The sequence below is a fragment of the Anser anser genome (genome assembly GCF_964211835.1).
Source record: "Anser anser genome assembly, chromosome: 14".
Lineage (NCBI taxonomy): Eukaryota > Metazoa > Chordata > Aves > Anseriformes > Anatidae > Anser > Anser anser.
This window is the reverse complement of record NC_139735.1, coordinates 10,635,726-10,661,609: the sequence shown is the minus strand read 5'-3', so window position 1 is coordinate 10,661,609 and position 25,884 is coordinate 10,635,726. Positions and strand designations below refer to the sequence as shown.

General features: G+C 53.1%; 1 protein-coding gene across 4 annotated transcripts in view; it reads right to left on the bottom strand.

The window, feature by feature from the left end:
* The window catches only part of NEURL1B (neuralized E3 ubiquitin protein ligase 1B), a 128,234-nt gene that overhangs the window by 85,406 nt on the left and 16,944 nt on the right, over positions 1-25,884 (bottom strand). Inside the window, exon 1 of one of the 4 annotated variants that reach the window (XM_083799286.1) lies at positions 19,439-19,587. The exons of 2 other annotated variants lie outside the window; for them this stretch is intronic. In XM_083799286.1, the coding sequence (XP_083655412.1) occupies positions 19,439-19,502 (64 nt within the window). In that variant the 5' untranslated portion in view covers positions 19,503-19,587. Of the gene's footprint in view, positions 1-19,438; positions 19,588-25,884 lie in introns of those variants that run through there. One more of the 4 variants, XM_083799289.1, reaches the window with a different exon arrangement.

Genomic DNA, 25,884 nt, shown 5'->3' with positions numbered 1-25,884 from the left:
CAACACTTGTGGACCCGGCCGGGGCCATCCTGCACAAGCTCTGATAGCAGGGCATGGGGCAGGGGAAATGGGACCACCGAAGATTTGCAGCAAGTGGGAGACTCGTCTTCTTCCAGACCCTGCTCTGAGCCTCAGCTGCCATGTAGGTAGGTCAAGTTTTGTCAGAGCACAATTCTTTTATCTCAGGGTCAAAACTATATTTATTCGTTCCTGGGCATTTCTGGAGTATCTCTATGCCAAGTCCAAGCTCTTAACTCAAATTGCCTTTCTTATTGCCTTCCATGAATCAAGGATATCTATTCTCCGTCATTTCAGCAGGCAGGCACGATGTGGCAGCTGCAGACATGACAGTTACTAGAAGGAATTCAGACTGATTTGGGGACAGGCTGACCCAGATTATTCATATCCTGAAGCAACATAACCCCCCTCAGGAAACACTGTCGGGGAAGGAGCAAATAGTGCTAGCTACAGCGTTTTAGCTCTACGAGAAGCATACCCACACTGATCCTAACGAATAAATCAACCACTAATGGGCAGTGAGAGAGCTGGTAGCGCGATTCAGAGCGGCTCAAAATATCCAGGAACTTTTGGTGCCGTCACTTCGAGAAACGCTGTGATGGTGCCGCTTCTGCAGGTAGCAGGCAGAGGCTCTGAGCCAGGTAAGAGAAGAGGAACCGCTCATCTGATGCTCAACACAGCTCCGACACAGGCAGTGCTGGGAAAGGAGAGGGGAGATGAGTAGGAACCAGCCAACAACACCGACTTGTGCGCTATTCCTATTAATCCATCACGATGGAGCAGGTCAAAGGGCTGGCCTGGTCCCACCCCAGCCAGTTGTTGTTGTTCCCTGGCTCCGAACAATGCGAGCCGTTTGCCAGCTTCCTTCCCCGGCACAAAGAAAGGCAAGAAGGTCCCCGCGAGAGCCCCCTGGCACCAGCCACGCTGTCTGGCCAGCTGCAGGACACCCCACCACGCCGTACAACTCCGTGCCTTCTCCAGCACTTTCCCCACCGTGCCTACACAGGGACACACGTGCTTGCCAAAACCAGCAGCTATATTGTAAGTGATGACAGAAACCACGGCATAACGAAAGTGCCCGTCACACGCAGAAATAGAGGAGACACGAGGCTGGGCTCCCAGCGCCAATCCGACGGCACAAAGGGAAAGCAGAGGGCACCTCCCAGCCTGGCCCACCTGGGATCACTGGGATTTTGCTTTATCTGACGCCGAACAATGAGCCCAAGTGGCCTCTCTTGTTGTTTGGCTGAAGGTGACTAACCTTTTGTGCCAGACGGGAGACGCCCTCCGCTCCAAAGCCTGCCATAAACAAGTGTCTGGTCCAAGAACACGCTGCCCCTGCCCACCCCCAGCTTGGAAAAATCGGTCAGGAGTGGGGAGATGGAGACGTGAGCCTTTTCTTTCGTCCTGTGTTTTCCCAGAGGTTCCCAGCAGAATGAGCAGCCCGGTCCCAGGGCAGCCCAGCATCACCACCGGTCTGCTGCTCCTCTCCGCGGTCTCTGGGAGGTGAAGCGTTGGGAGTGCCGGGGCTGGAGGGCACGGGAGAGCTCTCCAGTGCGCAACACAAAAGCCAGCCCACAGATCTGTGTGTCGGCGTCAACGCTTGGGGCAGCAAAGGAAACCACCACATATGATTAAGGCAGGTAGACTTATTTTCGACTTTGAAATAAGTCGTGCTGGGATGGAAGATGGGAACCACAGCCGCTTACCCAGGAAACCACATCCAGCAGGGAGTGGCTGTGGGGAGAGAAGGGAGGCTCGAACAGCCTTATTTCTCTTCGGCAAACCGTACCATCCCCACGCCGATATTCCCACAGACTTCAGGATGTCAGCACAGGGGAGTTGCATGGCGTTTTTTTTTTCTCCTGCGAGGTTCTCAGAGGAGAAAGAGAGGGAAGCGAGAAGACACAGCCCAGCCTCGAATGCAGCTCTGCTGGCTGCTCCCCGATGGGTTCCCAAAACCTCCCAACAGGATGCTGTTGTGCATTATCAGCAAGGCACAACTTTCCATGTACATTAATGAGAAACACTGCTGTGCTACCAATTTGTCTGGCTTGGTCTTGGCAGTATTTCTAGGTTGGAAATCCCACAGTTCACATAACCGGTCTATTCACCCCGCTGCTTAATCTGTCTTCACTTGAGGAGATGAACTCCATATATAAACACGCAGCGCTGTATATAAACAGCCCCCAGGCCCACGGACAGCAAGAATTAAGCATCGCTCTGCATGTATACGTGCACGGTATATGTGTGTGTGTGGGAAAGGGGCGGCTATTTGCTTGTTTATTATAGTACTCTAAATTGTAAACGCAAAGTTATCCCAAGCCCAGGCTGGGCTCCAAGCTCGGAGATAAACCCTGACCAGCGAGGGGCTGCCGGGGGGAGACTCGCAGGCGACAGGATCCTCCGCTGTTTGTTGTGGTTGGCAGGTCAGAGCGAGATGGCTGCTTTCTAGAACAAAATTAGGGGGAAGAAAAAAAAAATAAAGCACGCCACTAAAATCCAGAGATCTGTCCCGATTTCTGCAGCAGGAGATTGAGAGAGGAGCACGAACTGCAGGAGACCGCTGGCGGGGCCCCGGCTGCCTGCCCCACCGGGGAACCCAGCTCCTCGGTGCGGAGCCCTCCGGAGAGCTCACAGCCCCGTGCACGGGGCTCAAGCTGTTTCTTATAAAGAAATGACAACAGGGAAGATCATGTTTTCCTGCTCAGCACTTGCAGAATTTGCCAACTTAAATGAAAACAAGTCCCCTCGACTCCTTGAGGTTTTTCTCATGGTTGGTGGTTTCATTATTTTCACAGCGCTAACACTCGCTTCTCTCCAAAATGGCAGAAACCAGCAATAAAGGGGAAAAAAAACCTAAAAACTACCGGGGGAGAGGGGAAGGCAGGGAGGGAAATCCCACGTGCATCACAGATCAAAATCTCCTAAGTGACAATAAATGCAACTGGCTGCGAAACCCTGCCAGCCCGTGGCAGAAGGGGAGGGAGGCAGGCCTGGCAGCGCAGGGTGTGCAGACACACGAATGCTGGAGCCAAGGAGGGATCCCCAGCCCCTGAGACACGAAGTGATACGGGCAAATGTGGGGCGCGAGGCCCCAGTGGCCCCCACGATGCTGAGCTCCTGCCGCTTCTCCCCCTGCTCCTGCTCAAAGCAGACACGCTCGCAGGCAGGGGTTCCCGAGCTGCTCCCCCCCAGACTCACCCACATCTCATTTTTCCCTGAATAAAGGCTGAGAGGGGAAACAAAAGGAATGAGAAACTCCAAATTTGGCAATTCTAAGTGCTCCGTGCTTCAGAGGAGGAGATAGCACAGGCAGCATGCACCCTACGGACAGCACCTTGCCCAGAAAAACAGCCGGCAGAAAACGCTGGTGTACCCCTGGCTGCTATTCTGGGAACAGAAAGGAACGAAACAAAATGGAAAGAAAGAAAAAAAAGATAAGTGGTGCCTGGCTGGGCAAGCAAAGGTTTTAAGTTCACTGCCTACCCCACACCAGTGCATGCAGCGCTTCAGCGGTCTCGGCCACCACTGCCTGCAAGCTGATAGCAAATCTGGGGAAAGAAATAAACGTTGGTGGACACCCGGTGTGCATCCTGCACCCAGGCTGATCACCGAGCGCACAGCCTGTACCCTGCTCGCACAGGCTTTGGGTGTGCTGTGAGAGGATTGCAGCGAAAAGAGTGCCTTGAAGTGCTCCAAGAAACGCCGAGAGCTGGCCTCCAGGTCTGTCACTGTGCCCTTAGAGGAGCTCCCGGTGCAGGCACACGGTCTGAAACCGGGATTTTTTGGAGAAATTTTTTGAAGAAATCCTGCAGAACTAATTGTGGGAATCACCTTCAGGGCTCCGTGCAGGTGCTCCTCAAGCGAGGAGTTTGGCATTTAAGAGGTTCGATGTGTCTAGGCTGCCCCTGGAGAGCAAGCAGCGTGAGGGGAGCTTTCAGCAGAGGCCACCTGCCTGGCAGCCTGAAGGGAGCCCCTGCAAATCGCAGCTGCACACGTGGAGGTGCGGGAGTTTGTCAGCCACCTGAAGGACACGCTTCTGCTGCTGATTCAGGTGTTGAAGGAAGCAGCATTTTCCCTTCAGAATTTGAGCTGTCTTACAGCTTACTGTCCCAGATTTAAAAGGTATTTCTTATGCTCTTCTGCAGTCAGAAGGCTACAAAGGAGCTCCAGAAAGGACCTGCTCACCGTCGCAGAACAAGTGCACGTGGTTTCCCTTGATCTAGGAATGGGGTCGTTCTTCAGCTGCTTTACGAAGCACAGTTTAATGGCCTGGTAGGCAGAGAACCTCAGAAACCACCCGTGTCTGTCTCCTTTTGCACAGCACACGAGGCGGCACTGGACCAATGCTCATTTTTACAGTTGCTGTGTCTCAACTCAGCGTAAACCATGAAGACTGAGTGCCCCAACCCCTGCAGCGTGGCCCCGCTGTGTTCCCTGGGTCTATGAACGTGCCCATCACCTGAACCCCAACGAGGGTTTTCTGCAGTAGGATGCTTACCAGGAGCGAGGGGTACATGAATCACTAAAACCAACCAAGTCTGGAGAACCCAGCACGTCACACAGACAGACTGGGCGGCTTTGTTTCACCGGCACTTACAACGACAAGATCTAAGCGTCGACAATTTCCTTGCCGAAGAAGTTGAAGAGCGGGTACCTGGGCCCAGAGGGCACCGCCTGACAAAGTAACGCGGAGTGCTGCGAGGAGGCAGCTCGCCTGAAGAAGCTGGCTCCGCTCCAGGCAGCCTGGGCTGGGAGCTGGACCTTTCCACGACTTGCAGCGCAGCCAAAGCCCCAAGCAGCGCCCAGGGGGGGAGAGCAGGCGGAGGCTGCCCAGCCCTCCTGCAGAAACCAAAACCCCGCGCTCCAGCCCTGCCAGCCCAACCAGCAGCTCCAGGGGCTCTGTTGCCCTTTATAGTGCTTTACAAACGAGGGTCTAGAAGCAAAGGAACTCCAGTCAACAAACATCAGATTGCCAGCCCGTGCAAACCCAAGCTGCTCCGCTGAGGTCCGTCAGCCCAGTGAGGGTGATGAACTGAATTCAGATCCATCATTCAGATCCACACGTCCTATCTGGAGCATAAACAGTGACTTGTCCGGTCTGCCTAGCCCCATTCATCACAGATTTTAAAGCTCAAGAGGATTTTTTTTACCCCCCAACACAAGGCAGCTGCTACTGGAGCAGAAGGCATCAGCTGCTCAGCAGCACAGTCTGACTGCAAATGGAGGAAGGTGCAAAAGCAAGAGAAGCTACATGGGAGTTTTTCTCCCAGAATTAAAAAAGAAAAAAAAAATCACCAAAATTTGTACAGAACACCAGGACCCCACTGCTACCACTAGAAAAGGTGCAGGGGGGGTTAAGTATACTTCTGCCGTTGTTACCCAGCTGCTGTACGCCTTTTTACACGGGCTGCACACATTGCCAGCACACTAACGGATAACCAACCGTGCCAAACACCCGGATGTGTTAATTACACTTTTATGGCAAATTCTCCATTCCTACCTTGGAAACCGCTGTGCTTCCCTCTCCTTGCTTCGTTCCTCAGGGACATGGTGCCATCCATGCCGGATACCTGCAGTAGCTGCTCACTGCCGGAGTGCTGCTCCCCGGCTCTCGCACCCGCGTGCCCAGGAGGGGCTCAGCACCAGCTCCGGTGTCACCTCCCGGACACCAGAGCTCCTGTTCCCGCATCCCAGCCTCCCTCGGGCAACCCAACACCTGGGGTAGGAAGGGGATCGAATCCCCGCGGGACACCGCGGCACCTGCCCGCCGCAGGGCATGGAGGGATTCGTTACGGCCGCGCCAGGTGGCTGAGCGTTCGTAACCCAGCCAGGGCACTGGCGAGCGGATTTCTGCACGGGGGGATCGTCAATTATGCAAAAGGGGTACGTGGTTAGTGTAGCCTGACCCACCCGTGGGGTTATGATTCTCCACCTCACTAACTCCAGCTGAAGGTCTGTCGATAGCTAATTCGGATCCCCCGAGATCCCTCCTCTGGGCTCCTTGCAAAATGTTTTTAGATAAACAGACGAAAACTACTGCGAGACTCAAAGGAGCAGGACTGCCATGTTACGAGCAGGGGAGTGGAGGCATCTTCTTTCCCAGGCAGCTTCCCCTCATGCACAACGCCAGCAGAGAAGCCAGGATCTAACACAGCATCGACAGCCTCCTTGGCCAGCACCACAGAAGAGGATTCAGCCCCACGCTGCACCAGCTGAACACCTCTGGTCATTAATAGGGAACGGGAGGTGCAGGAGTTTCTCGGTGCTGGAGGGAGGCTCACACAGCAGCCTCGGGAATGCAGGTTTCCCACTTACACTGATTTCCCTCCCAAGCCTATAAGGAGCACAAAGCTCCACACCAGCAGCACCCAAGCCAGACTTCCACCCATGCCCTGTGCCATTTGCTGAGGGATCAGCCGGGAGGTTGATCTTTGGGATCTGTGGGAAGGGCAGAGCCATTTTACACAGGCAACCATTTCCTTACCCGCAGGAGATTCAGCTGAGGTTACCCAAGTCTCACCGGACCTGTCTGGAATAAGAAGCCTTAATTCAATTTCCCAGTACAAACCCGTATCCACCACAGAGGAGAGGTTTGCAATAACCGTTAGAGGATTTCAGATATAAGAATTCCCTGCAGCCTTTCCACCAGGCCATGTAGAAACTTCCTATTCTTACCACTGAACAAATAAGACGCTGTTTCTGCAATGGCTGTGGAATGAATAACTTTTTTTTTTTTTTTAATGCAAACTGACTTTCCAGATGTACTTAGAGACATTCCTCAAAACCCAAACTTCTTACTGCCTTGGGAGATCTGGATCCCGTCCCAGCTCCCACACCAATTTCCCGCTGACCTGGAGCAGTTCTCCTGCCTTGCTCTTGCTCAGCGAGATCTTTCCAGGTCTTGGAGGAGTTGTGAGGGTTAATTATGAGGCCACACGGAAAGAAAGGCACTATCTACATGTCCACCGTAAGCAGAGCAAGATGCTTTAGATATCAGCTTTTCAGAACAGGTTTAGATGTTTCTACTGTGTCAGCGAAAAATATTCTTGAGAAAATATGTTTTAAAAAAATCTTAATTGAGATACTCATTTAAGAGCCTGGCCTATTTTTCCTCTAATTCACATGGACATACTTATCAGACAGATAAGCAGCAGTGAACATGAGAATCAACAGGCACATAGTGAATAAAGCAGACATCAAAAAAAACTTTGTCTGCAGATGTTCCAGAGACACTGTGCGTGTCTGCCTCGTATCCTTGTCCACGAGCGATGGTCCTGCTGTTGCTTTGTTGCAGCCAAAGCCTCTGCTCAGAGAGGAGGTGGAACTCATACCACTGATTTCTGTGGTCAAGCAAATCCTCCAGATGGGCAACTCTTTGCTAGACAAGTCACTTACTTTGATAAATGAACGTGCTGCAGAAATAAGTCTGGACGGAGCCATTCAGCTCCACATGGGCAAGAGAAGAGCCTGTGCCCAGAAATCAGCCTCATTTATAACTACATTGCTTGGGCTGCCGTCTCAGAGTAACCAAGGAGCGGGGAGCCCCGGGGCTCCAGCCTTATACCCCTAGGAGCAGTAGTTCAGACTGAGAAGTGGTTTGCTTCCCTGCGTGCACGTGGCACTCGGGCAGCTCCGTAAAGCCCATGCGAAGCATGGGACAGACTGCAGTCCTGGGCGGGCTGACTGCTCAGCGCTTACTCCATCGGCACGAATCACAGATGTCACAGCTAAAATCTGATCACTCGACCAAAATTAGGAGAACAGAAAATACATTTCTGGTCTAATCTCACCATTCCACATAGGTGTACAGGACAGGCAAGGCAAGAGCTGGGGGCATCCACGAGAGGGTCTGGATACGGCCTGAGGCACTTGGGGGAAGCACAGGGCAAAGGAGCTAAAGGGACGGCAGCAGCACAGCTGAGAGACCTACTGCCAGCCTGCAGTCAAACCAATGCTCTCGTCCTCTCGTTTTCATGAGCAATGGATGGTCCCAAATCACTTCAGGCAAAAAAAAAAAAAAAAAAAAAAAAAGGAGCCTTGTAAACAACACAGTTCTCCACATCCTGTGCGCTCTGCACCATGCATTGTGCACAGCCCAGTCATCTGTCACTTCATCTGAAAATAGCTAACCACGTTCATGTCTTTTCCCCCCCGTTTTACAAAACCTATAAAATTCAGATAAAAGCATGGACTAGTTGAGTTCAATAATCTCTGCTTTGCAAACCCTGAGAGTATCTCCAGCGGTGGCACAGATGTCAGTCCAGTGAGCATGCGGGCGCTGGCTTGCTTGTGTTACCATGCTTGTGGACTCTTTTGACCCTATAACTTCCAAGAATCCAAACAGACAGAAAAAAATGGAACAGAAGAATTAGAAAATTTTGCTCCCCCTCGAAAAATTAAAAAAATAAAAATCAAATTTCTGTTTCCATGGCTGTTACATTGGAGAAACTGTGAAAACATCACTTGCCTGAGCATTGTCCACGTACTTAGCTGTGCTTCTCTCCGTGCAGCTATGGGTAGGACGGCTAACACTTCATTTCAAGTCTAACACGATGCACTAAGGGCCCTTTGGACAAGGCCACAGCACAGGAGGCTGCAGGCAGTGAGTCTGGTGACAGGATGACAGCAGCCATGCCCTACACCAGCATCTTTCTTCAGGCCAGGTATTGCCAGTGAGAAATACCCGGCAGCTCCTCTCCTCCCACCCTGCCCAACTCGCCATCAACAAGACTTGCCGGCTTGTTTCCTGCTGTGCTTCGTACCACCCTGCTTGTTCTGGGATCGTTTCCTACGCGGGACCAGGGCAGGAACCCAGGCCAGCACCTCCCGGTGACGTGCAGTTAATTGCAACTTCTCGAGGAGAGGCTACGGTTCGCGCTGCTCAGCCAGACGCACGCACGCTGCGAATAATGGCTCCAAACCACTGCTCTGATTTTGCGAGCTGTCAAGGTCCTGGCTATTCTTTAGCACATTAAAGCTGGGAGCGCAGCATGGTTTTTAAAGCAGCCTATGAAGCATGCTATGGGCTAGTACAGCATGTAATACTTTATCTGGAGCAACACAACCCAGAAGGGCTTTTCACTTGAGAAGTGTAAGCCACTACTGCCTTAACGGGAGAATTAAATCCATTAGAGCTGACTCAGAGGCAGGTCCTTATCCAGAATGCCAGCCGCCCACCGGTGAAGACATGATCTCTATACATTTAGCGTATGTAGGTAGAGCAGGGAGTGCAGCTCACCGAGGCTGATCACAGCGCGCATCCCTGCTACTACACGCAGTACAACTTAATTAAAACAGAGCAGAAAAAAATTCAAAATAATCTAAGTAATTGAAGTACTTGAACCTCACTTATTTTCAAGGTACATTTAGGATGCTAAGACACTTTGGAGAGCGGTTCCTCTCAATTTAACCTCCGGTTAAAGTAATAAATAAGAGCCATGTCACAACCAGACTTTCCATACCCAGAGCTCTACAGGCACTGAATGACCGAATGTATTCCTTTGAAAAAGTCTCACATGTCTTCACAGTTCTGGACTAAAACCTCATTCCAATAATATCACCACCAAGACAGACCGGTGCCTTTCTCTGCAGCCAACATCCATATCAACAGACATACTACCGATGGAATTCTGCCAAGGCTAGTTAGTAACTCACTTGTGGTTGTCATCTCATACGATTTCAAAGTAGCCTACAAAAGCTGCTAAGAGCTACCAGAATTAGCATTCGATGGAAGAAATTAAGTTGCAGGAGGTACATGACTTGCCCAAATTCACATATCAAGTAACTAGCAGATCTAGACTGTAAACTACAAGGAATGGCCAAGTAAGAACGGAATGAATACTTTATTTTATGTGCTAGACAATCTTACCAGTAAACCCTTGAGATTAATTAGCCACAGCTGCTAATAATTTATAACCACTTGGAGAAACTTATCTTAAGCAATATCCCATGCCAAAGATTTGCATGCAAGAAACTGCAAGAAAAGATGCTCAATTCCTATATCCTTTGGAGAATTGGTTTTGATAAACACGACTGCACGAAGCCCTCCCTGCCTGATGACCCAGCCGGACAAAGCACGCAGCCGCAGAGAGCCACGTGCAGAATTATCTCCTAACAGTGCCAGGTTTTGTCGGGTGGAGGGATGGTGCTGTTCTTGGCGGGGCTGAGTGGTTCTTCTTTTTCAGTGCATACTTTATAGAGGGAATTGGCTTTTTGAAATCTTACGGGTAAGACTTGGAAGAAGCAAAGAAATCAAGCCGGTGTCCGTGCAGGTAAGAAGCTGGAGCCAGGGTGAAAAAGCCTCGGAAAGGACAACCCAGCACTCACAAGGTTAGGAGTTCCTGGGAAAGCGATAGCAAGGAGAGCTGGAGCTTTTACTTCATTTTGCACCACGGCTATCACTAGAAAGAGCGATAACATCATGCATTAAACAATTAGCAACTTCCGAGCACACGCTCCCAAGCACCAGCTCAGTATCAGCTTGGGCCGAAGCAGGCAGCTGATAAAAACTCCACTTGGGAAGCAGAGCGGGTGAGCGCACTGCCTCGGCACTTTGGGGACAGACCAAAGGTCTGGCTCATGCCGCAGGGATCCGAGGATTTTTTCCTGGAAAAGGCAGGTCCCGGTGAGGTGGAGCACCAGCACTTAGCACAGCCCTTTGGCTGCCCATCCACAGACCTCCGTTCCGATCTGCTCAGGTCAGAGGCAAAGTGAGTTCAGCAGCCTCGCTCCTCCCGAACACAGCCGGTACAAGATGACACAGTTAACGTGATGTATGGTTCTCCTGGGCCAAAGCCCAGAGCTGAGAGCAGACAGAGTGCAGGTGACGATCTCAGTGTACTTGAGGAGCGGGTGGAGAGCCCACGGCCGGAGCAGACACCCCAGCTGAGCTCAGGGAGCCCGGCACAGGTGCCACCAGGAATCTCTGGAGGTCAGGACTGAAGGACACGGGACTGAAGGACACGGGCAGGAGAAGCCTGCACAGCATCTGCCTACGCCTGGCTTCCCGGCCATCATCCACGCCTGGGCAACTAAATCAAGTTTGCAGCCGCTGCTGCAAAGCGGGTAACGCTGAGGGTCTTCTGGGTGTACTGCACCTGAATCCAGATTAGAAACCAGCGACCAAATGGTCCTTAAATTCACAGAATGACTTGCAGGAGTACAAAGGACCCACTGTCCTCTTGCCTCTCCAGGAAACTTTTCCTTTGCTTTTTGTTGTTGTTTGTTCTGTTTGTTTGTTCCTCTTTTAAGTACCACGCACCACCAAACAGCTTCGGCCCTAGGCAGCTTTTCCTTTCTGAATGAAAACGCCCAAGCTGAGATTTCTGTAAGGAGACTAACCCTCCTGAAGGCCTGGAGTGCTCTGGGACTTCTCCTTCCCAGACAGAGCCACGGGCACAACCCCCCTCCAGCTACCTGCAAGGAACCCTTCCAGCAGCTGCACGGCTCCGCAGGGAGGTGTTGGGGACTCACCCCGAAGGGCTGCAAGAGACGCTGCAGAACCACAGAGACGCAGAGGAGGTAACTTGAAACCTGACAGCTGGAAGAGTCGCGCTTTCTGCTCCAAACAGCAAAAAAGCAGAAACAAACAGGAAAACCAGTAAAAGGCTGAGCAAGGGCAGATCCATTCCCTACTTTTCATATAATGAACGTTGCTGAAAAACAAAATAAAGGATTGCCTTACTAGTGACCTGTTATGTCTGTGTCTCTCGCTAAATGTGTCTGGATTTTCCTGTGTCTCTAAGCAAGCCTCGTCTCATGCCTAAGCCCATTAGAGCTGGAGCGTCCTGGGACAGCCACTCGCCAACACCGCCCTGCTCTGGTGAGGCAGGCAAACAAAGCAGCTCTGAAAGATCAAGCTGAGGCCACCGGAGCGTGTCCCTGGCGATACAGCGGTGACAGTATGTGCCACTTCACCCCACACGGCCCTCGTCCTCAGGGGGTCACTCCTCGGGTCAGAGAAGGGCAGCTCAGGACAAGTCACGGATATAACTGCTGGAGGAGGTCTCACGACAGGTTGCACTGAAGAGACTTTACAGACTGGAAAAATGGGACACAAATGCTCTGCTGAGTGCCCCAGCTCCCCATTTAATTGAGGAAAAAGCCCTCATCCATCACCCCAAAACGGAGGTGGGGAGGAAGAAGGGGAGGCACAGGCAAAAGGAACGGAGGTAGAGGAAGGCTGAAGGGTGGAAGGGAGGCATTCGTTGCAGATAACTCGCACCAGAGCATAAAACTGACTGCAAGCAGGACGAAAAGCAGATATGGAAAGTCATCAAAGCCTATTCATGAGAACGATCGGCTCTCCCCGGGTCTCTTCCTCAGTCTGCCTCCAACTGTCCCTGGGGAATGCAAGAACACATCCCAGCCTGCACAGCAATTGCAGGAGGGCTTGGGGGTTATTTTTAAGATAGAGTCATTCCGGCTCTTGTGACTCACTGACTTGTAATGATGGAAGTATGTTGTTTGATCTGTGCGGACCCAGGCATCCAAAGAAGAAAACAATAGGGGCCCTGAGAGAAAAAAAAAAAGAAAGAAAAAAAAAAGAAAGAAAAAAAGAGGAAAAAAGTTCCAGAGAAAATAGCAAGACAAAAGGCAGATGGTTCAGCAGGGCAGGGTCGCGTGCTGCCCCACGAGCACAGTGCCAGCTCTACCTCTTGCCCCTTGAAATGCAATTTGAACAGCCCCATGCTGTCCCCATGCTGCCCCATTATGGGGCAGGTCCGAGGTAGTTACCGGCCAGCAGTGTGTCACAGGACGTGCGGTGACTGGGACAGCCTAAAAAGAAGGTGGAACAGATCGAGACCAAGCTCTGAAACATGCTTCCTTCCTCCCCCTGAGCTCCCCTTCCCCAAGAGCATCTGGTGAACCCAGCTTGTCCTGGTTCCCCTTTTCCAGGGACGGTCTCGGGCTGGCTTTCCGGGACAGAAATGGTAAGGGGGGACAGGTGGTAAGAAGGCCAGCCAGGCCTGGGATGCTGCTGGCTCTGCAGATGCCAAGGCAGGATCAAAGTGTTGCTGACACGATAACCTCCAAGCGACATTCCTATATTAGAAGCAGCAGTGGCACCAGATGCATTTCAGCCTCAGCATGACCTGCAGGCTGATTTTTCTAATATAGGCACGAAGAAGCCACCCCCCAGCAACCAGGAGACCACGGAGGTGCTTTTTTTCTGATACTCCAGGAGCATCCAGAGCTAAGCCTAGCGCAAAGATTTTCGCTGGTCTTTCATTTCTTCAGTTACGTAAAGCAGGGAGCAGAGCTGCCCTGGTTTCTGCTCCATATAAATCATATGGCCAGGGAGCAAGGAGCGTTTTGACAATGAACTAATATTTCTGGGTTGCTATTTCTGTTCCTTTGTTTGCCCAGACACAAAGAATCAGCCCTTTGTAGTTCCCAGATCACAACGTCTATGTTGCATGAGATCATGTTTGTGTTTTTGGACACATCTTTTTTTAACAGCGCCTATTGAATTCCCTCAACTCAGCACTTTCCTTCCTCTTGCCCTCAATTGATCAAACAATATCAAACAGAGCCCAGGGGCCATGCATATGCAGATCTGTCCCCCGGGGTGTTAATGAGGCTGGAGGAGATGGTTTGCTCTGCACGGTAACTTTTCAGGTGGGCAGGCAGAGCAGGGAGTACCTGCCAAAAGCAGCCCCAGGCAGCCGGAGCAGAGGTGGGCACGGCAGCCGACGAGCAAGGAGCAGAGCAGAAAGGATCAGAAAGAGGTGACAGTAACAGTAGGGACGAGAGGGGTTAGGACTTCATCTGGGCAAAGATAATGAAGTCCTTGCTCTGTACACCACAACAGCCTCCCAAGAGATAACACCGGGCAAGGGATAAGGTCACCAGGTTGGGAACACAAAGCAGAAGGAGCTCCGGCTCTTAAACAGAAATAATTTGCTTTCAGGTAACTTTGAAAGAAGGGCGCAGAGATGCTAGTAGCACCTGGGCAGTGTGATGCCTGCGGGGTCAGGAGAGAAGATGCCGTCCTGGAGGATTTCTGCATGTTCACCTCCTCCTTCTTGAAACCAGAGGCCAGCTAAACACAGCGGAGACCCCGGGCAGCCCCCGAGGCCGCAGGCAGCTTGGGATGGCCCTGGCTGCAGAGGGAGGCTCTCCCGGTGCTGAGACAGCAGAGGTGCGGGGCAGCGAGCCAAAGCAATACTGAGGGTGCAGCAAAACAGACAGAGAAGCAGATTTTGGAAGGACAGACGCTAATTCGCTCAGGAACAAATCTCTGATTTCCTGGTCTCCCCACAGCTGGGGTTTTTTAGAGGAAAGGGGGTCATAAAGCACCGAAGGAACAGAAATCTCCTTTCTCCGTGCCAGCTCACACCCTCCCCACAGGACCATAAATCCCATAACCCCCAGACTCGCTGGATGCAAACAGGAAAACATTAAATCACGAGAGCTAATTAGCAGCATCCATCCAGCGAGTTCTTTAGCAAGAGGGGCTCCCTCAAGCCCACTTCTCATCAGCATCCCTCCCCTGGTAGGAGCAGGGAGGTGCGGCCAGCCCCGGTCCCACGGGGGGCTGCCACCAGCTTCCCCAGCTCCAGCATCCCACGGCAACCGGAAACATTTATCAAAAGAGCTGACAAGCTCCTAAACAACTACTACCAAAAACCTCCCCTCACTCCAATTTTTTCCACTGACAGACGTCTTCGGTTTGTTTTCATTTCTTTAATTGATATCTTATTAAATCCCCTATAAATAGAGCAAAGGGCATCACCCAGGCGGGGTCCGAAGACCAGCGTCGCAGCGAGATGCCCCAAGGGAGGAGAGACAACGGGCTCCCGGATTCCCAGGGGAAATCGTGCATGGGCAGCAGTGGTGCTAGATGGGACCTTCTTATTCTCAATCCACCCCACTGCCACCAGGCGAGCTCCAAGCAGCCCCCGGCCCTGTTTGCTCGGCGATGCAGCAAAGGCCGAGCTACCGTCCTGCGGCGTGCACGGCCGAGTCCCACCGCGCTCATCCGCGGGAGGATTTTGGCCTCCTCTCCACGCACGTCATTCGCGTTGGCAGAACTCCAACTGACCTCGATGGATGAGAGACACAAAACATCTGCACCCAACCAAATACTTTTCAGCAAACTTTTTTTTTGTTTTTCCCTAAGAAAAGGCGAGGCTGAGCTGCCCTGTGCTCCCGTGTCCAGGGCAGTGGTGAGGGCACAGCCAGGAGGGATCCTGCACAGATCCTCTCCGAAATAACCATCTGCTCTGACCAGCTCACAACACTCATCCCACCTTGCCGCCACCACACCACCTCCCTAAAACCTTCTCACATCAGCCCCATGCTGAGGACAGGCCAGCTCTGAGGAGCCATTTGGACACATGGGAAGAGGAGAGACATTTCACCCACGCTTTGTCTAAGACGTGTCTATGGGGCTGCTGATCTCTGAATCTAAGTGCACAAAGCTGGAAACTGCCTCATTGCCATTTTTGAGGTGGAAAATCAACATGTAGAGGGAATAAGTGGTCTGTCTCATTTCACGCTGGAAACAGGAGGCAGCGAAGGGGCAGTCCCACAGCAGTGTGCATCCCTCCTCTTCCACTGTGAAAGGACTGGTGAGTAAAAACGGAGGAGACCCCTGAGCAAGGCACCCAGTGGACACTTTCCGACAGCAGATAAACGCAAGGAGAGCACAAGGGATATGTCTGGAGTGCTCGCCAGGTGTCAACATCCCCACCTGAAAACCTGCCCGGGTGTTTGCTCAGAGCCGAGGCGTCGCGCTCCGCCGCCCGCAGTGCCAGGCACGCTCCCCGAGGGCTGCTGCAAGCTTCCCATCCTCAGCAGGAGAGCATTTAGAAAACAAAACAAAGTTAAATAAATAATCACAAAGGGATTTTTCTTTGTTCCTTCGCAAGTGCAGTTGCTGGAACAGCGATGCCCAGCCCAGCCCCACCAGCAGAGCCAGGGCTGCTGCAGAGCACAACCCCGACACCAGAAACACAGCGTTAACACGTCCCACAGTGGCTTTTGCCCTGTAGCTAATTGCAGAGTTCATAATGCTACTCACCAGACGGTCCGAAATACCCATATATAATCATACAGAATGTTAACCGACTGCAAGCTACTTCTGTTCTCACTAACCATTGTTACGAGCTGGGTTAATTTAGGTCTCGTAGAGGTCTGTGGGTTTTGGTGGTTTTTTTCTACAGTCACTATCTGATAACCAGATGGAAAACTGCAGAGCATTTTCCGAAATTACACTCTATGAAGTACTCAGTGTAAATTAACATTTCCATTACAGTTGCATTCATAATCAAAGCTGAGAAATAAATTAATATTGTGCTAATCTGAGGTGGAGAACTGCAGCAAGAGCAGGAAGTTGAGTGACCCGACCAGAGACACACGGTAAACCAGCTGCAGTGCAAAGGATGCAGTAGGTTTGCTGTCAGCTGTCCAGAACTAATTCAGCTACACAAACCTAATCAATGCCTTGGACCGAACATGACATCCCCCAGCACCACATCCTCCTGCTTCAAGATCAAAAATTTCATTAATGTTTGGGGCCAGTGGGGTAGCTAATGTAAGTGCTTAGGATGTAGACTAAGATAAAATGCAGACAATTTGTAATACATTTATATTAACAAAATGCCCAGACAGAACCATGCTGCTAACTAAAAGAAAATGGGGTGGGGTAGGGGGAATCCCTGACCACCTAGCGGCCTCACATCCCAAAGCACTCAGACAAGGTGGGTCCCCTTGGGCTACCCCTTCCACAAGCAAGCCCCCGGTGCAGTTTGGGGCCACCGAGCGACCTACCCTGCAGCACAGACAGGTATTGTTCCTGCACCAAAGGAGGAAGCTAAACCAGCTGGGGATTAATTGAGGCCCCAAAATTCACACCGGGACTCTCCATCAAAGCCAAACACAACAATAGGAGCCCCTGATGCTGTGCTCAGCCAGCCACTGACCTCCTACTGCTCCTTCTGTCCAATAAATTCCAGTTTCGGGGGCTATTTTTTTCCCAGGAATGAAAATAATCTTTGCACACATCCACGCAGACCACAGCGCCATATCCAAACAAACACCCCGCTCGCAGGCAGAGAGCTTTGCTAACACAACTAAGCGCCTGAATTATGCACGCAGGTTGCTCGAACACGTGTCCAAGTTGGAGCGATCGCCTGGAGCCCTCGATCTGTTTTTATACCGTGCTCTCGTGGGCTTGTGTTCAAACCATCCTGCCCAGCAGCAGCCAGGGATGCAAGGGGCACCGCACACCAGGGAGGCCCACTTGCCAGCAAGCAGCTCCGCCAGCCCAGCTGCTCCGCTCAGCATCACGAGGCGATGGCCTGCACTTCCCTGGTGCAGCTGCTCACAGAGGGGAAAGAAAAAAAAAGGAAGAAAAATAAGAGGAAATGCAACGAAAGCTTCGATCAAAGGATTTTCCTCCACCTCCAGCCTACTGTCTTAATGGTCCCTGAGCCACTTTGCATTTATGCAAAAACTCCTTGTGCTAAATCATCTCACACCGGAGCACAGGGAGGAATCCCCAGGCCCCACGTGTAGCTGTGAAAGTCACCCTGTGTCTGCGGGCAAGTAATTCGTGATTCTTCTGACTCTTTCCTCCCTCCACAACCAGCACGATACCTGCCTCCTGCACAGAGACGGGTCCGCTCTGCCAGCTCCTTCATCTGCCAGTTCTCATTTCCAATCCTATGTCTTCCAGCATTCCCAAGCCGTTATCCTGGGTTTCTTTGCCTGACACGTTGTAAAAATAACGCAGTCTGCAAAGCTTTCTTGATGTTTATAGGACACCATGGAAACTTACAGCTCGAGATAATTACCTTTAAATAAAATGGTGATCCGCAGTAAATACAAACTAGAGTACAGCTTGGGGAGAGGCTCTGAAATCCACTGGTGGAAGTCAGTGCACCGTGGGTCCAAATTAAGAACATTTATTAACGGGAGAATCTTGCTGCATTAGGCAGACTAACAAAAGCGATAATTATTAACAACATTAGTCACATCAAACATAATTGACTTCCAATTGCTTCTAACGTTATTTTTCTAATGAAGTCGCTGGAAACTAATCAGGGGTGGCCGGATAGCTTATCAGGGCCAGCCACAGCCGGCGGGATTAGCTGCCGAGCCCCGGGAGCGTGATTCACCCCGAGGAAGAGCCAATGTCCTTCCCAGCGTCAGGAAGGAAGCTTTCGGCAGCCCAGCCTGCGAGGCTTTCATCCTCGTCCCGGGGGGCGGCCGGGCAGCCTGGGGCGGGCAGCACACGCAGGCCCCAAGCGTGGAGCTGCCTGCCGGGAAAGGGCTGCCCTTTGAATCTCCACACTGACTTGCTTGTGGTCACGGGCAAGGTCTCTAACTGCCCCTGATGAGTTTTTTTTCCATTTTTTATAATGATGTTTACCTTTGGTGGTCATAGAGAAGAGCGTGGCGTTGCCACCCCTGGATGTGAGGACGCGTACGCTCTCCTCTAGGAAGCTGCCTTTGAAATCCAGCCCTCTGCCTCTGGGGTAAGCGTCTTTTCCACAAAACCTTTCTGCACACAGCACCTTAGTTTGGGTCCTGCAATACCACTTCTCAAACTCCCAATGCAGGGCCACACGGCAGCCGCTGCACGACACCAGACAGGCTCCTCGCTGGGAGGAGAGGGAAGGGTCCTACAGGAACTGCCCCTTTCTGTCCGGCGAAGCTTAGGGCAGGTGCAAACTCCATTGGACAAAGACCAAAAACAAATTTCTGGATAAAATGAACATCACTTCCGCAGCAACCTTTCCAAGCCCACCACATTGCTGCCCCAGCAGCTGCCTGGCTCCTGTCACACCCCATATCTCTGTGCCCACTCCCGTGGGCGATGCTCCGCTAGCCCCAGGGACCCTGCTCGCTTGTTTGCCCGAGCAGCCCCCTCCCCAGGGAGGCGCTGGCTCCGTCCTTTTCAGCAAGGACTGTGCCACCTCGCATCACCCTGAAGATGCTCTTCTCAGCCCAAAACGCATCCAAGCCCTTGCACGAGCTGGTAGCAGCGTTCGCCCAGCCGTGCCCGTGCTGCTCCACGCCTGCCCAAGCCATCAGGTGAGGCCTGCACGGGGCTGCCACCGCCACGAGGCCACCAGGGAGCCACCCCTGCAGACACAGCCCCACGGCCACCAGCACGCCCTGCTCTCGGTGACCACGGGGGGACCGACAGCTGGGATAAGGAGGGTGACACGGAACCTCATCTGTCCCTCCCCCAAGCAGCCACACAGCGAGACCAGCTAACTGAGCAGTAACATCCTCAGTGGGGACAGCATCACGGTGTTGCACGGCCCCGTTCCCCCACCTGGCTGATAGCCTTCAGCTGACATCACCTTTTTTTCCCGTTCAGCAGCAGGCAATCAGCTACAACAACAGGGCCCCTCACCGACACCTCCCCGGAGGATTTGGGGAGGACGTCCCCACCCACCTGCGCCTCTGCAAACTGCCCCTCGTCGTCCTCGGGGACCGGGAGGCTTGGACTTCCCAGGCATTGCAAAAACCCCGCTCACGCCGAGACAGCAGAGCAGGCGAGTTTGTTATGGAGAATCCAGATCACATTTTTCCACCCTGAACAGTACCTTGTTTGCACCCTCTCCACCCGCCTGTCCCTTCCTCCCTCCCAGCCAAGCTGTCAGGAAGCTCAGCAGGGCTTTTTTTTTTGCCCTGGCCAGATGTTTCAGCTGCTTTTGTTGCTCCAAGACGCACCGGTCAAGTCCTGGCAGCAGGCTGCAGATCCTGAGCTGCGCGGCTAATGACCAGCATCTGCATCCAAGATTAATCAAGGAGGTGGGAAAAGATACAGCCAGCAAGAAAGCAGAAATCCCCTTTTTTAATTGTTTGGGACTAGAAGCAAAACATTTATTTCCAGGATTTCCGAGAGGCGGAAGAGGTGAGCGAGTGGATTGCTCGGTGCCTCCTGTTTACAGGGAGGAGAGGGGAGTAGGTTGGTTAACCGAGCATTTCTTGTTCCGCACCAAAGCACTGCGACCTGGAAGAGATCCAGAAAGCCCTTTGTCCTTACGAACAAAAGGGACATCTCCCTGTTTTTGGGGAAGCTCTGCACACTGCGACGTGGTCCACGCTGGCAGCATCACCGTGCAGCGATGGCACACTTTCGGTGAGGGTGTCCAGCGATGACAAAACCCCCAGGAAAACGCCTGCTCGGCTGCCCACAGGGCAGGAGCACAGCCGAACCCACGCGCTTCTTGTCCAGTCCTCGCCCATCTGAGCTGCGTCCGGCCCGGAGAGCAGTGCACAGAGCTGAGGACCTCCGGGTTTTCCAGCGACTTCTCACCGTTTCCTCCTTCCCACCCCATGTTCGCAGGCTAGCCCCAGAGACAGATCTCATGCCATTTGGGGGGATGAGGCTCCAATAAGGGGCGTCCCCCACCGACGGAAGGGGAAGGCACCTTGCAGACAGCTCGCAGCCAGCCGGCTCCCGTGGGACACCCGTTCCCAAACACAACATCTGGAGCCTTACCAGGAGCTGGGCTGCTCCTTCGTGGTGGCCCATGGAGGTCTGGAAATGTTTAACGGTAAAACATCTTGTCTTGTCTACCCTGCCCTTTTTCCTCGAAGTCTCTGCAGACAAATGGGGAATTTAGTACAAGGATAGTTGAAGAAGCGAGTCTAAAGCAGCTGCTGACTCCTGATAACCCTCTGCTTTTATTTTCTTTTTTCTTTTTTCCTCCCTCCTAAGTCCTCATTCTGCATCCATGGTGTTCCTCATTTAGGAGGAATGACCTGCTGACGTTTTCATGGCAAGGGAAGTTGCCAATGGGCAGCTCTTCCAAGGAGACCAGCAAAACCTACCTGGCATGGCATCGTTAATACTGGTAAGGTTGAAAAAAGTAAATGGCTGTGTGGCGGGGCAGAAACACTTAAAACCAACAGCAATTCCAGGTTTTATAACAAAGCAGAACAGCAGGCACCAATGACACCACAAGCCACCTTCAGGCTACAGCCACCTATTTTTAATGACAAGGCTCAGACGAGCGACCTGTGACTGCTGCCTTGGCGTAACCCCAGATCCTGAAGCCTCCCGCAAACAGGGGGCAGGGAGAGGAGACCCCACGGCCCAGGGGTCCCCTCCCCAGGCCCTGGGATGGTCGGCGGTGGCACCGACAAGCTCCCAGCTGGCTCCCATCACCCATGACATTGGCATTGTTTCCGTGCCCGTGGGCTGGCTCCATCCATAAAGATTTGCGGGGTGCAGGGCATGGAAAGTTCGTTGTACCTGCAACGAGACCCCTGCCGAGAGCGATCGCCCAGCCGGGCTGTCTGCCCCAGCATGGCAGGCGTCCCCACGTCCATTAAGGACGTGTCCTTAATCCTCCGATGGCTGTTAAGGAGATGTCCACTTCCTGCCTGTCCTTCTCCTTATTTACAGCTGTTAAAAAATCCCCTTCTTCAGGGAGCTGGGCCAAAAGCAGCAAAGTGCTGCTCTTCCCCCTCCTGAGGGCCCAGCGCGCGGGGAAGGCATTACAACTATGTAACCTGGGGTCACGTTTCACCCTGGACTCAATTAGCAAGGGTTAAAAATGGAACAAGTCCTTACTTTCCCATAGGAAAGTTGCTCTCCGCTGCCCGCTGCCCCCAGGGGCCTGCTGACACGTCTGCAGCGAGCAGCAGCATCCTCGGTTCTGGTGAGCAGGGATTTTCCCCCGGGCTCGCGGCTCCGTGTCCGCCAGCCCCTCGTCCCGGCCACCACGTCCTGCCTGGGCCGAGCATTTCGGGTGCCGGAGCTCCTGCTGCGGTGGGAAGCTCCCTTCTGCATCAAACAACAGCGCCACGCACGGCAAAGCCATCGCAGCCCTCGCTCCCCCCCGTATGAGCCCTGTAAAGAGGGCAGAGCTGATTTGAAAGGGAAAAATACCTACGGGAGAGCAAACACCTCCCTGCTGCCATTGTGCAGCCCCAGGGCCAGCAGCTTGGGCACTGTGGCCACTTCGAAGTCCCTCTGCTGAGAGGTTCTGCTGCCTTGCACCACATTTTACTCTTCCCTATCCCACCCAAGTAATGACGACAGTGACACCAGCAACTGGGGCTGATCTCCTGATGTTCCAAAGCTCTTGTTCCAAGGTCCAGGGTCCTTTGAGCTAGTGCTGGGACGTGTGAGAGTCTAAACTCCTAATAGTAGAAGTTCAGCAGCTGGTGACCTCCTCTCCTCCCCTCACACCCAGCAGGACCCCAGCATCACCAGCAGCAGCACCCCCAGCTACCTGCTCGCATCCAAAACCCACCCGAGCACGTCCCGGCATGGCGCGTCCGCACTGGTGCAGCGAGGACACGCTGCTTCCATGGGTTGTGATGTACTGGGGGATCCGCTTGGGAAAGTCAGGGCTCTCCACCTCTCCCGTGTGCCAGCAAAGCCCACGCGCATCACGCTTGCTGTCGTGCTACCACTCATCTACCCCCCGCCGTCCCTGTGGGCCGCTGCCTTTCGGCATCAGCCAGGTGCCCCCTAAAAGCAACGTGATGTGTGTCACAAGAAAAATGAGAGAAACGTTTTAATAGCACAGCAGTTGGGAGCTGAGTGAGAAAAGGCAGCAGCCCTTTGACTGGAAGGGCTACGCAGCAGCTTGGGAGGCTTCCCAGCTGCGCTAAGGGGCTTTGGAGCCTGGATCGAAAGAATCACCGGTGGTTAGGTGGGAAGAGGAGGAGTTCAATTCACAGGTATGCCATGAGGAGTCGTAGTTAGAGACGCTGCTGCTGTCTTTGTCGCTCTCCATTGAGCCCATCAGCTCACACCACTACATTGCTGCATGCGTGCAGCCCCCAGCCCTGCAGAGCAGTTTTGCCCGGGCTGTGCCCCGTGCCCACCTCCCTGCAGAGGAGCCGAGAGGATGCTCGGGCATCCCGAGCGCCAGGCAGAAGGATGAGGTGGCAACACAGGGTGCCGGGGAGGCAGTAAGGGGACCTTGCTCCCAGGGGCAGGGCAGGGTCCAGCCCTGCACTCACTGCCGGGGTTGGGTTTCCAGCAGCACCCAAGGGCCCCCGCAGGGACACATCTCTCAGGAGCTCAGCACCCAGCTCGGGATGCGTTCGGAAAACCTGTCCCCCACAGTGCAAACCCCATAAACCAGAACGCTCCAGAAAAATAGACACAGCAGCGTGCGTCCTCTCTCCCCCACACGCTGCAGCATATATAATTGCCAGCGCGGCAAGGGGAGAGATATACATCAGTGATCCTCTTTCATTTTTCTTGCTGAAAGCTGCTGGCTGCAGGACTTGGCAGCCAGGGAGCCGGTGGTACAGCCCGCGCAGCCGCACCAGGCGCAGCAGCCCCGCGCGCGGTCCCGTCCCCTGGCCTCTGCCCTGCAGCAAGCTAGGCTCGTTCCTATAGCTCATTAAAGAGGGATAAAAGTAACCTTTAAAGGTTGCTTTCATGTGAAACGAGTCTAAAACCAAACAATGACTTGGCAAAGAGCGAATCGGGTTTTTGAAAGCAATGCATTTCACTGGAAGTCTTAGTTCTTTCCTTTTTTTTTTTCCCTCCTTCTTTTGAGCCTGATGGTGGATTATTTTTCCTTGACACAATCCCGCCTCCGCTGTGATAGATGACGGCACATTTAGCAGTGTTCAGCCAAAACTTTTAATCTCCATATGGAAGATGGATGGATGAGGACTCTGAAGCCTGCATCAATCCCTTCAAGAACAAACATGGATCCAGCCCAGACCCCCCTCCCAGGCTCGTCTGAAATACACAGAGCATAGTGCCGAGGACACGGTCCTACAAAACCTCATCTGGCACCATCTGCAGTGTTTGTGAAGCAAAACGGAACAAACGCTGCCCAGGACCCCCGGCCGTCTCACCAGAGAGCACAAAGGGCAGCGTAGCTTGGACAGGCTTTGTGCTGGGGGCCCAGGACCGCCTGCACCTCTCCGTGCCAGACACGTTACATCGAGCACCGCTCTGTGCTGCGGGGTGGGAGGCCTGGGGACACTTCCCCAGCTACCTGAGCAGGGATCACGCACAGCTCCTGGAGGACAGGGGCTAGGAGAGCCAGAGAAGGAGCCAAATGGCTCCCAAGATAAACACCATGCATCCCCTACTGCAGCAGTCCTCGCTAAGAGTGTGCAACGCAGAAGAGGGGATGATGACACCCAAAGGCATCTTCTCTGGTCTCCAGCATGGGCAGCTTCTTTGCTTCAACCCAGACCAGACACCATTTATTGAGGTGAGGGAGCAAACAGGCAACGTTCAGGACCCCAAAACAAAGGAAATAAAGGAAATCCATCAGCTCCACAGCTCCTCCTTTCTTGCTTTTACATGCCACAGGATATGGGGCCAGGAGCCTCCGAGGAGCTCCTCTGGAGGCAGCGCTGCAGGCAGAGGAGTGCCAGGCCCCAAAAGGGCAGCTCCCGTCCCCTAACTGTGCTCATAATGCCCCCTGTCATTGCAGGGACGGGCAAAGGGCAGAGGCTTGGGGAAATTTTCCTCTGCAAGGTGCAAGTAAAACTCCAGAGAAAGCTTGCTGGGGGACCACTAGGCAGGAAGGAGAGAACTCAGTACAGGACGGGCAGGAGGGATGCAGGGGGCAGAGAGCCGAACACCTGCAGGAAAACCTCCCAGCTACGTCCCCGCACGGCACGCAGCAGCAGCAGAGGAGGATGCATGCACCGCACGCAGCGCGTGTGCACCTCGTTAGTATCGGCTAGAGCCCCCGGTGCAGCATGCCAGAGCAGTTACCTAACCAGCCATAAAAACTCCTCCGGCCCCTTCTCAGGTACGAAAGCCAACACTTCATCTCGTAAACTGCAAAAAAGCCCCCAGATGTTTATAAAACTCCGCCGGGCAGCTCGGCGCAAGCGTTGCTCACCGGTGAAGCTTTAGGGGTGAGACGCAACCCCCGGCACCTTGCGCCCGGCCCCGGGCAGCTGCTGGCAGCTCTGCACCCAGACGTTGGGCAGCGCCGTGACCCTCTCTGCACCCCCAGCCCCTCTTGGCGCCGTCCCCACCGAGGTGTCCCCCTGCCCACCGTCCCCAGCCCCTCCAGCCCCTTCCCTCGGTGCCACGCAGCACCCGCAGCTCCTGCTGCGTCCCCAGGGCTCCTTCAGAGAGCCGAGGGCTGAGGGTAGGGGAACACCGGGCAGCCGGTGACGAGGCATTACGCAGGGGAACTCCTCAGGCGTCTCCCCGTGCCAAACGCCATCCCAGCTCAATGGCTACGATCAGCCAAGTAAACACAACGTATATTTATTGCTCCTAGGAAATGCTTTCATTTCTTCCCCCCCTCCTCCTCCTCCATGTTCGCTCCGAGGTAGCGGCAGCGAGCTATGAAACACTCCCTCCGCGCGGTGCTGCTAGCCATGGGAAGCCAACGCACTGGCTTGGGCAGATCATTATCCCTTCGCGCACAGGGCTGAGGGAGGGGGTGGCAGCCTATAATGACGCTAATTAAGTCCTTAAGTGTCTCGGTAAAAAGCAGGTAAGACTTGAGCACAAGGCAGAATATTCCATTAAGGCAGGCTTCACCGTAGACACAATGCTGCATAATGGGATCCTGTAATTATGCCTGCACTGCAGAGACTTTTAAAAAAAGGAACCCTGTTTTACATTCTCTAATGCAAACAGCATGAAATGATGTTGCTTAGAAACCTTTACACTCCTACAGTGTGTGCAAAAAAGTTATTCCAGACATCTGTATTTAAAATAAAATTTAAAAACAATCCTACCGCACACACTCGCATGGATTTTGGCTTCACGTTGAGTGATGAAGCCTATGAAATGTCAGAGGAAATTTAAATTAAAAAAAAAAAAAAAAAAAGATGACATGCATTTAAAAACTTCAGCAGCTCGTTAAGTCATCTGAGGCTACGTCTGGTGCTATTCCACCTCGCCCGTTCACGCAGGGCTCTGTCTCAGCAGAC